This window comes from Oncorhynchus kisutch, linkage group LG13 (assembly GCF_002021735.2).
Source record: "Oncorhynchus kisutch isolate 150728-3 linkage group LG13, Okis_V2, whole genome shotgun sequence".
In the NCBI taxonomy this organism is placed as follows: domain Eukaryota; kingdom Metazoa; phylum Chordata; class Actinopteri; order Salmoniformes; family Salmonidae; genus Oncorhynchus; species Oncorhynchus kisutch.
In genome coordinates, this window is record NC_034186.2 from 41,313,462 (window position 1) to 41,327,700 (window position 14,239).

At 44.0% G+C, this 14,239-nt stretch overlaps 1 protein-coding gene and 1 long non-coding RNA gene across 2 annotated transcripts; both read right to left on the reverse strand.

Annotated features, from left to right (window-relative positions):
• Positions 1-7,107: 7,107 nt before the first annotated feature.
• Positions 7,108-8,047, reverse strand: LOC116376694 (uncharacterized). Its single transcript, XR_004212129.1, has 3 exons — positions 7,912-8,047; positions 7,746-7,816; positions 7,108-7,539 (listed from the first exon to the last, which is right to left on the reverse strand). It is a non-coding gene; the product is annotated as an uncharacterized LOC116376694 (long non-coding RNA).
• Positions 8,048-12,558: 4,511 nt separating this feature from the next.
• Positions 12,559-13,804, reverse strand: LOC109901531 (immunoglobulin kappa variable 3D-7). The gene is made up of 2 exons (XM_074933831.1): positions 13,320-13,804; positions 12,559-13,010 (listed from the first exon to the last, which is right to left on the reverse strand). Exons 1-2 carry the CDS (start codon positions 13,366-13,368, stop codon positions 12,661-12,663), a joined length of 399 nt encoding a protein of 132 aa, XP_074789932.1. The 5' UTR covers positions 13,369-13,804; the 3' UTR covers positions 12,559-12,660.
• Between the last annotated feature and the right edge of the window lie 435 nt (positions 13,805-14,239).

Consider the following 14,239-nt stretch of genomic DNA (forward strand, 5'->3'; position numbering starts at 1 on the left):
TTTAACTGGTCTGGAAGGGCATTTCACTGATCTGGAGGGGCATTTACACTGGTCTGGAAGGGCATTTCACTGGTCTGGAGGGGCATTTACACTGGTCTGGAAGGGCATTTACACTGGTCTGGAAGGGCATTTCACTGGTCTGGAAGGGCATTTCACTGGTCTGGAAGGGCATTTACACTGGTCTGGAAGGGCATTTCACTGGTCTGGAAGGGCATTTACACTGGTCTGGAAGGGCATTTACACTGGTCTGGAGGGGCATTTACACTGGTCTGGTGGGGCATTTACACTGGTCTGGTGGGGCATTTACACTGGTCTGGTGGGGCATTTACACTGGTCTGGAGGGGCATTTACACTGGTCTGGAGGGGCATTTACACTGGTCTGGAAGGGCATTTCACTGGTCTGGAGGGGCATTTACACTGGTCTGCCTGGTAGCATGGCTCTTTGGTCACGGGTTATAAAACCTCTGAATCGGCATGAATGGAGTCTCTGGACTGGAATCCTCCTCAGTGCAGTGAAGCTCTTGGCTGAGTTATGAGGTGAGGCCAAAGGTCATGACCTGTCCCTTAACACAGCCTCCTCCAGTGGCCTGACTGAATCCAACAACTTTCCCCTGTATTCTTGAGCCATATAAACCAGAAACAGAAGTCGTCTACAACGTGTTCTACCCCCCTCTAGTTCGCCTCAAAAACAGTTTGCCGCTATGAGTACCCCATGCCATCTCTGGGCCAACATTACCATGTAAAAAAGCTTTGCATTCTCTACCAAGAAGTGTGTATGTGAATTCCATGGAATAAATCTATATACATGCATGCGGCTTCCTCACCTGTGGGATCGTCTGAGACCCGGACAGCTGATGAAACGAAGGAGTATTTCTGTCTGTAATTAACCCCTTTTGTGGGGAAAAACTCATTGTGGCTGGGCCTGGCTCCCTAGTGGGTGGGCCTGTCTCCGAAGTGGGTGGGCCTATGCTCTCCCTGACCCACCCATGGCTGCGCCCCTGCCCAGTCATGTGAAATCCATAGATTAGCGTCTAATGAATTTATTTTAAATTGACTGACTTCTTTATACGACCTCTAACTCAGTTAAATGGTTGAAATTGTTGCGCGTTGCGTTTATATTTTTGTTCAGTGTACATGCATATGTTGACACAAGCATGTGTACTCTGATTTACATACTGGCACCTTATTGTTGAAATGACCTGACGGAGATCCTAGTGGGATTGAAAATGTTGTCATTTGTGCGTCTTAATAAGTCACTGGGAAACGTTACAGAGATAACGAACATGACTTCTTTCATGATATTTATTGTTAACCCCTCAGTGTTTGGTTGCCGCGTCAACGAGTCCAGAGATAAATCACATATCAACTCTTGTGAATTCAAGAATCGATGAATGAACATCATGGAACGGAAATCAAACTGGACGTCTGATAATGGCCCGGAAAAACGAATTAGATCTCTATCGCCACTTGATAGCCCGAGGTGACTGGAATTGAAATAAATCGGAGTCCGTCTCCGTTGATGACAGCGGACTGAGTTGGCAAGTCCTGTTTGGACACTGTCCTCCCCAGGGTCCACAAATAGTGACACTCATCTGACTCTCAGTGTGTTGACTTGTTCTGTGGCCTGTTCCATCCTGTAACTCAGGGCTAGCATAAGCACAGGGTAAGCATATGATCCAATAAGCATCATAAGCATCCGCTTGAGAATTAGAAGAGTAGAATACAGAGTTAAAATGTGGTTAGCATTAGCAGTTTTCCTCTTGTTCAATAAGCCTATGTCAGCTAACCTTTATTGAATTGCTAGGTGAATTAGTCTAGCAAGCTATCTAAACCTTGTAGTATTCCTGGCAAAATTTGCGACCAGGCACGCAGAGCACGTGTCCAGGGGCCCTGACCTCCAGGGGCCCTGACCTCCAGGGGTCCTGACCTCCAGGGGGCCCCCATTCATTTAGTTTTTCACTCTCACCCATATATTGTATGAACATGGCTTAAGTCATGGCAAAATGTATAGAATTGCAGGGAATTTGCTTTAAAACTGCAAAATGTTGTCCGACTCATGGCTCATTCCCTAAAGGATCGGCCCGGAACTGCTGTGACTGTCTGAGGTGGGAAGCAACTTGCACCAGCCTGATCCTGTCCCTGACTTTCAGATACATCGTCTGATTCCCGCCACTCAATCTATGGATTTCATAACGTCAGCTGTCATCATGTGTTAGTCGGTACTGGGCTGTAAAAATTAGATTTATGTCTAATTTATTCTGATGTTATGCCAAATGCCTTTTCTATTGATGACTTTGTTCTGAAATAAATATAATTTAATTGTAATTTTTATTCCATTTTTATTTACAAATTATTGCCCTCAAAATATAACAGCAAGAAACAGTTGTGTCATATCCTTGCTTGCCAAAGACGTAGTCTCTCGACACCTGTGTATATGGTCAGGATGAGAAATTCATTTCCTGGACTGGACAAACTTCATCTCCGTGCTGACGATCATGTTGCCCTGATTCAGATCTTGAGCGTAAATTGTCCGTAAATAGCCACCTGATGACTACCAAACCAAACGAAGCCACATCATGGGCAAGCAAGAGGGGCTACTTCAAACCACCTCATCTCCTCCCCACCATAACCATGATCCACATACGGTGTACCCACTACCCGGTACATATTGCTCTTCTCAGATTAGGTATGCGCAGATATGTACTCATGTCATCAAGTATGCGCGCGCGCCTGATAATAATTTACAGGTATGACATATCCATGACACCTCCTGACTACTTCATGTAACTTCATGGCGTAAACACCTATCCTGCTGCGCCCCGATCCCCACGCATCACTCCATCAACATTGTTGTACTGCGGTAGGGAGATAGATCCTCTTTCACTTTCCAGGAATGTGTACCCGGGTGCTGTTCCAGAAGACAGAATGTGACTGGGTGCTTGAGGAAAAGTTCAGCCAGTCCTCTCTTGAGTCAGAGAGAAAAGAGAGAGGGGGGAGATAAGGAGACTGAGAGGGAGAGAGGGAGGAGCGGGAGGGAACTGGAATAGCCCTTAGAGTCGGTGCGCGCTGGTTCAGACCGGTTCCTGTTTCCCCCCTTCCCTTCACAGACATGTAAATACAGATCTGGCCTGCCGCCAGCATTAGTCACCTTTTTGTCTTGAGAAAGAGGGGTGGAGGGAGGGAGGGAGATACTGACAGAGAAAGAGAGAGAAGTAGAGAGATGCAAAGGAGACTCAAATGAAAAGAGAGAGAGAGAGCGACAGAGGGGGGGGGGGGGCAGAGAGGGGGACTGAGAGAGAGAGAGAGTGAGAGAGGGACAGAGAGAGAGAGAGGGACAGAGAGAGAGAGAGAGAGAGAGAGAGAGAGAGAGAGAGAGAGAGAGAGAGAGAGACACAGAGAGGGAGGGGGACACAGAGAGAGAGAGAGAGAGAGAGAGAGATATGTTGTCAACATTGTCTACAATGAAAACTGAACATCCTCCCTAGTCTGGGAGGGATTAAGGGCTGTTCAGACCGACGCCTCATATTTTTAAAAGTACAATTATGAAACTACTTTAGAGCAATTATAGCCAGTTTGACTAGTATTTCTTATTAAACAAAACATTAGTAAGTCTGGTTGTGTCTAGATTAGAGTATAACCATTTCAGTTCATTTAGTTTCATACTGTAATGTCCAAACAAAGAAATGACTTTGTCCGGCTGTGAAATGAAAAGAATTTGCTCACCTAGAGTAGAACTCTCCTAGAATGCAAAAGTGCATATCACCCCCTCTCCATGTTTCATACATCGTTTGGTGTACACGATTCTCAGAATGTAGATTTCAAAAAGGTGTTTGCTGGACTTATAGGTAGGGCCTTCTAGTGATTGGACAAATTCCACAGTACCTCCGATGACTTGTATGATGCACGGGACACCACAATTGGCTTCCAATAAAGAATTGCCAACTGTGCAAATGTTTACATTTCCCATGTGGTTATCATCTGACACTTTAGTTATGTCGGATGTGCCCTAGGGCTGAACTGAAACCATCAATCTTCCACTCAGACTATATACAATTATAATGCATTATAATACTTCGTAAACACGTCATAAACACGTTTATACCCCCTAAAATGGCTTAGAATCATTTCACAATGATCCTGTTTAAATCACATTTACTTTCAGGATTTTGTGAATTTTGGGGTTATTGATATTTTGGCAAACCTATCTAGATTCCGTTTTCAGATTGCAGTATATTGATGATACCTGTTCCTACTTTCTGTGAAATGGACCATGTTATTCTCATGTTTACTAGTGTATTGATCTATTATCCTTTAAAGGGGGCAATCGACAGTTGAAACAATAACAAAGCGCCCCCCCCCCCCCCCCACTGTTTTGGTAAAAAGATGAGGAACGGGACTGGATGAAATAACCACTCTCAAATAGCGGGGGTAGGAGGTGGGTGGTAGTGGGGGTAGGAGGTGGGTGGTAGTGGGGGTAGGGAGTGGGTGGTAGTGGGGGTAGGAGGTGGGTGGTAGTGGGGGTAGGGAGTGGGTGGTAGTGGGTGTAGGGTGTGGGTGGTAGTGGGGGTAGGATGTGGGTGGTAGTGGGGGTAGGGGGTGGGTGGTAGTGGGGGTAGAAGGTGGGTGATAGTGGGGGTAGGGTGTGGCTGGTAGTGGGGATAGGGGGTGGGTGGTAGTGGGGTAGGGTGTGGGTGGTAGTGGGGGTAGGGTGTGGGTGGTAGTGGGGGTAGGATGTGGGTGGTAGTGGGGGCAGGGAGTGGGTGATGTTGTAGGTGTTGCATTGTACCACATCAACTCACTGCCCTTACAAATCTTTGGTCAAGACTAAAATAGTGCACCCCAGTTCCTCTGAGCTGGTCAAAGGAGTTTATCCCTGCTCAGGCGCTTTCATAAGTAGGATTTGTTGGATCGAGGCCAAGAGGTTATAGAGCATAAACTAGCTTCAAAATGGGGTTTATGCAGAGCTAACTAACATCTCCCCTCTCTCTTTTGCTAACACACTTAATACAAAACCGGTTCCAATCATACTGACTTTCAGGCTTAAAACACGACTGGTATCTTGTTTACTACATTCCTCTACTCTGGGAGGACTACTTCTGCAGCTGAACAACATGGCTGCAGCTTCACAGGCACGCAGACAGGGTTCAGCTGTCGAACGCCATGAACCCAAACGGTAGAGCAGGCCTGCAGGCAGCCAGGCCAGCGGAGTCCAACAACTGTTGTTATTGAGGGCCACTAATAATAACCACACTTGACGTCAGCTGTCGCATGTCGACACACTTAGCTGCGGCATGTCTCACTGCTCATTCATTCTACTCACTACATGTCTGAGATTGCACTGCATAATCTAAACCTATGAAAGGGAATACATCCTTATCTTCAGTGGGGATTCGAAGGTTGCCAGGGGATTGGGGGGCTATTTAGCATAGCTACTTTGGTCTGGAACTTTCCTTAGTAAAAATGAAAAACGTTGTTTGTTTGTTTTGCTGGACACCTCAGCAGATTGATGTAATGAACTGCAGACAAAGGCCCACATCTTGTCGAAAACATCGAACTGTCTCTTTTACAGTTTAAATCAGCCCTTTAATGAAGCCAGAAAGACGAGGCCTTTGTTTCTATTTTCCCCCTGATCCGACCACCGACTGGCATCATACAGATCCCGCCGTCTCCTTTCCATCATCTCAGCACTTTAGGTTATCGAGGCCACGGGCAAACCTTCTCCCTCCGTAGTGAAAACGTCACTGCCTCCAATAGGGCTGGCAAGCCTTGGGATACGGAGTGAGCGTGCGCGTGTTTGTGTGTGTGTGTGACTGAGTAGGGTGAGAAGACAGTCGTAAAAGACTGCAGTGTCACACGGCTAAATAGTCGACATAGCTCCCTGTTTAGCTGTCTATAACCCCCTCCCTCCCTTTCACTCTCCGTCTACAACTCCCATAGCTATGCAGTACATAGCTCTCATCACCACAGCCAATCAGGGAGGGCTGAGCAGAAAATGTACTTCTTGCTGAGTCAGACAAACCAGAAGAACTATATGTGCTTACTGACCTCTTCCCTAGAACAACCCAGCTACAGTGACACTGATGTGGCGCGCAACTGTTTGTTCCCTGGTGCCTGTAGCAGACGTGCAGATCTAGGATCGGATAACCCCACTCCTATCCTGACCATGGCCTTTCGGAGGTAAAAGGCGAAGCTGACCACAGATCAGTGCATAGGGGCATTAATATGCTTCCCCAGTAGTTCGTTACGCTATATCTTGGGATGCGTGTCATCGATTTGCCATTAGAATCTACTGATTTAGTGTCAGAAGATGCACCCAAATCCCTGGGCACTTAGAGTTATTGTGAAACCAGCGGGCTGCACTTGACAGTCAGATAAATTGGATGGGGGTTACTGCCAAAAAACGTTCCCCTAAAGTAAACTGACCGATCCAGCCCATCCACTGCCCCTTCCTGTTCGGGAACATACAGTACGGTGAGGTTGTCTTTGTCGCCCTACAAATTGGACACAGGCCACGGACAGACAACACACACGACGTGCACGTTTCCCCATCCTATCTCCCACTCAGCACATCCTCATATCTCCAGGGTTTTTCAACAAGTAGCCCAAATCTGCTGACTTTCCTAATACAGCAAGCAGTAAGCTGAGCTCCAACAGCAAGGTCATTGGCTGATACTGGCAATTGGGGTGTTATGGTTAATTATTCATAGGAATCAGACAAGCAGGACAAAGGGCAAAATAAAGAAGTGGATGTCAGACTTCTTGTATTTTATAGATGATGATATCACAACCTTATAAATGATATATTTGTTATTATTGAGAGGAGGAAACAATAATTGGAATATCAACAATTAAAGAGTATTTGAACAAATCAGCATGTGCTTGATTAAGAAGTGCATGTTTTTTTAAAAGCATTTATATAACAGCTTGAGAGAGAAACATTGTGTCCGTTGAAATCAGTGTGTAAAAGAGATGCCCTGCATAAGAACTTTACCGTCACTCAACACGACCACATCTCCTCCACCTGTAGTCTGGGAGCGCCCTCTTGTGGCAACATATAGTAATAACAGCCAGGGAAATAACCTTTCACTAAAATACTCAAAAAAAACATAATTGCATTCATATTTTAATACGTTTAAAGACTGTACATTAAATGCAAAGGAGGCTGTCAAGTACAGAACATTTTTGATAAATCAACAAACATTTGTAATTAAGTAAAATCCCTGCAAAGTGAGGACTGTGTTACATTTATATAAAGCTTTCCTTCATGTCTGGTTCCACACTGGTAGTAATTCTGTGGCTTCCAGTCCTTTCCAGACACAGTCCATAGTCCAGTAGCCGTGTACGTGCCATTGCTTCCTCTGGAACTCCAAACAACATTGTTCTCTGGGGTAACCACGGTGTTGTTGATCCACCAAATGATGTCCACCAGGTGTGTGTGTAAACCACTGAGGACACACACCAGCATAGGTGTGTGTGAAGAACCAGGGTCACTCCCGAATGAGGAGAGAATGAGTACAGATGGATCAGAAGATTTCAAACCTGACAGGAGATAGAAAGTCAACATGCATGAAGACTTTGGGATGAAAAGGTGTTTCCCATCCAAACACATGGAGAAATCTTAGAACTCGCTTGAGCAAATGTTATTGAAGTACAGACAATTGTGAGCTCCTTTGTGTGAGAAGGTGTCAATAACAATTAGCCTTCAAATACACATTGTAGCAAAAGTTATTACAATTCCAGCTTACCTTCTACAAAGAGCTGGATGCCCCTACTAAACACCACATCCTTTTGAGAGGGCTTCCCCCCATGTACACACCTGAGGAAAAACATGACTATCATTATCATCAGAACACTGCAAGAATGCAGATAGAATGAAGTGCAATCTGCATTGAAAGTTGAGCTGAAAGTTACCCCAGTAGTAGTAAAGTGAAACATAGTCCTGCTCTGTTCATTCTGGCTGAGTGGTTTGTTTCAGTTGGTGCTCTGGAGAGGAGAAAAGGCAACTGCCTGAGTCCCTTGAGGGGCTTGGTGTCTTGGTGTCTTGGTGCCTCCAGTATCATGCAGCTCTCTCCTCTCACACCAACGTGGTCTCAGAGCATTTCGTATGATTCCTTATGTAAAACCGAGACACTCCACTTAGTATGGCAGTATTGGAATGTATTAAATCCATCATCTATTTCGTGTCATATGTTATGAATTCGAATTTGTATGATATATTACAAATTGTAATTTGTTCAAAATGTTACCAATTGCAATTAGTACAATATGTTATGAACTTGCAAACCATATGATATGTTACAAATCCGCCCCCCCCCTCCCCCATTTTTTTTTACAAGAATATACTACCAATGTCCATGGTGCTGAAATTGTGAAATGTCTATGCACCTGCATGCCTATCGAATGAATCAATGATAGGCTTTCTGTGGTGCCAGGGCTTAATTTTGCTTTAGCTAATGGATAAGCGGTTATTGATAGGCCTATTTGGTCGTAATTTTATCATGTTAAGCCTAACGTTTGACGAAGCTATACACGCTGTGGCAATGTTGCCATTTTTAGACTGCTGGCATTAATGTAATTAGCCTACTTGTTCAGTAATTAAGTTGAAATTCAAATTTTTTTTAATAAATGTTTAATGCAACAGCATACTGATCAGCTACCAATATAAATGTTTTGAATATACCGCTGTCCTGAACCTGCATGACATGAGCCGTGCTCTCGCTCTCTCCCAACATGGATAGAAAGTTATGCGTAAAACCAGTCTATTAATGCCAAATAATATAGCCAGTCCACCCTCAAAACACTAGCTTAATAGGGATTGTTTTATATGCAGTGTACTATTTATAACTACATACTGCATTTAGCTGCTATTTATAAACTTTGTTTTTCTCTCTCTCCCCTTTTTCTCCACAACTTCATAATATCCAATTAGGATCCTGTCTCATCGCTGCAACTCCCCAACGAGCTTGGTAGAGGCGAAGGTCGAGTCATGCATCCTCTGGAACATGACCTGCCAAACCGCGCTTCTTAACACCCACCTGCTTAGCCCGGAAGCCACACCGTTCAACTGACAACCGAAGTCAGCCTGCAGGCGCCCGGCCCGCCACAAGGAGTCACTAGAGCGCGATAAGCCAAGTAAAGCCCCCCCGGCCAAACCCGGACAATGCTTGGCCAATTGTGAACCGCCCTATGGGACTCCCGGTCACGGCCGGTTGTGACACAGTCTGGGATCGAACCCGGGCCTGTAGTGACACCTCAAGCACTGGGATGCCATGCCTTAGACCGTTTCGCAACTCGGGAGGCTTTATAAACTTTTGAAAATAAAAATGACATCAAATAGCCTAACAATGAGGGGAAAAAATAGTCAGCTTGAGGACAACTATTTATTGATGAACTCTGGATAATAGCCTACATAAATGGCAATATTCAAGGTCAATTAAATCCAATCAAATCCAATCCAACTTGAGAGACTCCTGTAGTGTCCCGAAGTCCTCCTTTTCTGTGTGCAAATGTTTTCACCATGGCCTGTAGGTCCAAGTTGTGGGCCCAAGTTGTGGGCCCGACTGTTTTCTATACTGACTATTGCCAACCCAGACAGTCTTTCCTAAGACATTGTGCATTATATATATCCATTGAGCAGCACACAACTTAAACGTAGTCGTGAATGATGCATACCAAGATACAGTGGGGCAAAAAAGTATTTAGTCAGCCACCAATTGTGCAAGTTCTCCTACTTAAAAAGATGAGAGAGGCCTGTAGTTTTCATCATAGGTACACTTCAACTATGACAGACAAAATGAGAAAAAAAATCCAGAAAATCACATTGTAGGATTTTTAATGAATGAATGTGCAAATTATGATGGAAAATAAGTATTTGGTCACCTACAAACAAGCAAGATTTCTGGCTCTCACAGACCTGTAAATTCTTCTTTAAGAGGCTCCTCTGTCCTCCACTCGTTACCTGTATTAATGGCACCTGTTTGAACTTGTTATCAGTATAAAAGACACCTGTCCACAACCTCAAGCAGTCACACTCCAAACTCCACTATGGCCAAGAACAAAGAGCTGTCAAAGGACACCAGAAACAAAATTCTAGACCTGCACCAGGCTGGGAAGACTGAATCTGCAATAGGTAAGCAGCTTGGTTTGAAGAAATCAACTGTGGGAGCAATTATTAGGAAATGGAAGACATACAAGACCACTGATAATCTCCCTCGATCTGGGGCTCCACGCAAGATCTCACCCCGTGGGGTCAAAATGATCACAAGAACGGTGAGCAAAAATCCCAGAACCACACGGGGGGACCTAGTGAATGACCTGCAGAGAGCTGGGACCAAAGTAACAAAGCCTACCATCAGTAACACACTACGCCGCCAGGGACTCAAATCCTGCAGTGCCAGACGTGTCCCCCTGCTTAAGCCAGTACATGTCCAGGCCCGTCTGAAGTTTGCTAGAGAGCATTTGGATGATCCAGAAGAAGATTGGGAGAATGTCATATGGTCAGATGAAACCAAAATATCACTTTTTGGTAAAAGCTCAATTCGTCGTGTTTGGAGGACAAAGAATGCTGAGTTGCATCCAAAGAACACCATACCTACTGTGCAGCATGGGGGTGAAAACATCATGCTTTGGGGCTGTTTTTCTGCAAAGGGACCAGGACGACTGATCCGTGTAAAGGAAAGAATGAATGGGGCCATGTATCGTGAGATTTTGAGTGAAAACCTCCTTCCATCAGCAAGGGCATTGAAGGTGAAACGTGTCTGGGTCTTTCAGCATGACAATGATCCCAAACACACTGCCCGGGCAACGAAGGAGTGGCTTCGTAAGAAGCATTTCAAGGTCCTGGAGTGGCCTAGCCAGTCTCCAGATCTCAACCCCATTGAAAATCTTTGGAGGGAGTTGAAAGTCTGTGTTGCCCAGCAACAGTTCCTAAAACATCATTGCTCTAGAGGAGATCTGCATGGAGGAATGGGCCAAAATACCAGCAACAGTGTGCGAAAACCTTGTGAAGACTTACAGAAAACATTTGACCTCTGGCATTGCCAACAAAGGGTATATAACAAAGAATTGAGATAAACTTTTGTTATTGACCAAATACTTATTTTCCACCATAATTTGCAAATAAATTCATAACAAATCCTACAATGTGATTTTCTGGATTTTTTTTCTCTCATTTTGTCTGTCATAGTTGAAGTGTACCTATGATGAAAGTTACAGGCCTCTCTCATATTTTTAAGTGTGAGAACTTGCACAATTGGTTGCTGACTAAATACATTTTTGCCCCACTGTATATCAGAGATAAGGGGCTGTTGATATTGCAACAGCACAACTCAGATGCCGGTTAACCAGTATGAACGAATTCGCAAACAGATTTTTTTTGTTTAACCCCTTTAGTACTGTTGTCAGCTAAAGATTATCTGTTTGCATCTGCCAATTTATTGGCTGTCCGGTATGCACACGACCTGTCCCCCTAGCTTCCTATACAGTTAATTCATCTCTTTCTGTAATGTGTTGAAGCCAGCACTTATTACAGGAAAACTCCACCCCCAAAAATATATTTTGGTATGTTTCATTCGTCAATCGTTGACATAACTTGATTGTTGACAAGCAAAACATGGACTTTCAAGATATGTAACTTTCAAAAAACAGAAATCATCCCCATATGATGCATTTAGCTGGGGCTTAAGGTTAGGGGTTAGGTTAAAGGGTTAAGGTTAGGGGTTAGGTTAAAGGGTTACGGTTAGGATTAGGTTTACACTTAGGGGAAGGGTTTGCTAAAAGCGTTACGGTTGGGATTAGGGTTAGGGGAAAGGTTAGGTAAAAGGGTTAAGGTTAGAGTTGGGGTTAGGTTGAGCTAATATGCTAAGTAGGTGCAAAGTAGCTAAAAAGTAGTTAGTAGTTGCAAAGTTGCTATAATGCTAAAGTCGTCTGTGATGAGATTCGAACACACAATCTTTCGGTTGCTAGACATTCAACAAAAATCAGTTCTTCACCTCATATCTTTTATACAACATTTGAGCATTTAGCCCAGTCATTCTCAGAACCGTCAGTTCATCACTAATTAGGAGAATGTCAATAAATGATAGATTCCTATTTCCATCTTCTCTAAAGGTAACGTTAATAGCTAGACTCTCAGAACTAAGATATTATAGAGGAAGGACACTGGTGCAGAGAGGAAATGTTGTGAAAAACTATCTGGGTGGAACATAAGTGTTTTCCCAAGGCACATGTTGCCCCCTTCTATATCAGGCTCAAAACAAGTAGATCAGTTATTCAGTTTGTAGGAGGATAGAAAAACAGGAAAGAACAGTTAGCACAAGTGGTTGTGTCTGAAACAGATGTATGACTTCTCCAGTTCTGCCCACGCTGGAGAATGGGGTGATTCTGACAGTGTCAATTATCTGTGGTAAACCACAATTAACTTTACATGATATGTTTCTGCCCTTCTCCCTTTTCTGCCTACATTATAAATGTTAGTTAACCCAATATAAATATTCCATGAAACCCCCCAAAAAAGACACTCAGGCAATACAGCACTCTTAGTACATGACAACAACAAAACAACATCAACTTGAGTTTATTAGGAGTTGCTTTGGAAGACCAATACAGAGTAGCCTGTAGATACAGTACAGTGTGATTACATAGTACACCTCACATTCGTCTCTACAAATCAGTTGTTCTTTCAAATCCTTCTGTTAGTCCACAGAAATAAACAGCCATGTCATTCTCTTTAGATCCATGGATCAGTAACTGATGCTGGTGAAGTGGCCTGCTATCATTGGTCTGGACAGTGATCTTGTTGGGATGGAAGCCATGGCCGTAGAGCACATGGGAGGTGTTGGTCAGGTGGTAGCTGAGTACCAGTTTGGGCCTCTCTCCTTGACTCTGCTTGTACCAGCTCACAGTGGCCATGCTACAGTTAGTGGACAGAGTGCAGTCCAGTGTGGCATCCTCGCCCACTTTCACTGATAAGCTCTTCAGTGATACACCCAGGGACTCTCCCAAACGTACACCTGTAGAAAGTCACAGGTGACAAATCATATAGGTCTACAGAGAGAGGCCCCATCCAGACACAACCCCTAATAACTAGTTCCTCAAGTCAATTCTAATTCGAAAATGCATTCCATTTCATAATGTCTTGATATGCCTACTGAACTGTCACCGCAACAAAGTGTCACGGTTACTGAAGGATTGTACCAGTACAATTGTAACTGACAGTAAAGCATTTAAATGCATTGAGGAACACAACCAACAAAACACTCAATGAGGTTATATCAAAATGTTTAATATCTTTAACCATTGTTATTGGAAAATGTACTTACCATTCAGTATGATTGACAAGCACAACATGATTCTCAATGTCACTTTCATTGCCGGATGCAGTACTCTATTCTGTGAGATGATGAAAAGGAAGCTTTCGATCCGACTCCCTCGTAGACTCTGCTTGAGGTTTCTCTGGAGAGAAGTAGGCTGTGTTTGTTGGTCCAACTGAGTCTCACAGAGGAACTGCCTTCCAACACGTTGTGCACAAACTCATCAGGTCATTTTAACCTCAGATGTGTCACAGTCTGTAAAGGCAGCATTACCTTTTAACAGGCTGACCACTCCACATTGCATCGCGTGTGCGAGCGTTGCAAAATTAATTTAGGAATCTATGTTATTAAATTATTGCACCCACACTGCTCGCGCACGTCAACGAGCGTATGCGTTGCCAAGGGCTAAAATAGAAGTAATTCCTATTTCTGACACAGATCGCGCTGTAAGTCCTGCTTCTCCCATCTCCTCATTGGTTTATAGAAGCAGGTACCCACGTGCCATCTCCTCATTGGTTATACCCACGTGGGTGATTGAAAGACGAACTGTGTTGCTGGTCGGTGTAGTAATACTATGAAAGTTCAGATGCCAATAACCATATAAGTTCAAAGGTGAGAAAGCCTTGAAGGAGGAGAGATGACTAGAAACGATTCGGAGTAGAGGACCTTGTGCATTTCAGGTAAGATAACAACTCAAAGTTTATATCCCAGGACAAATTAGCTAGCAACGGCAAGCTAGCTAAATAGGACAAATTAGCTAGCAAGTGCAAGCTAACTAGTTAAATTGCCACAAATGTTTAATGATTTTTGACCTGTCCCCAAATTAACGTCATTGGTTCAGAGTTTGTTTTAATATTTTAACCTGCCTGTCGTGATCGCGTTTGGTGTAGGCGGTCAAAATAAATGTATGCATGATGGCACACGCACGC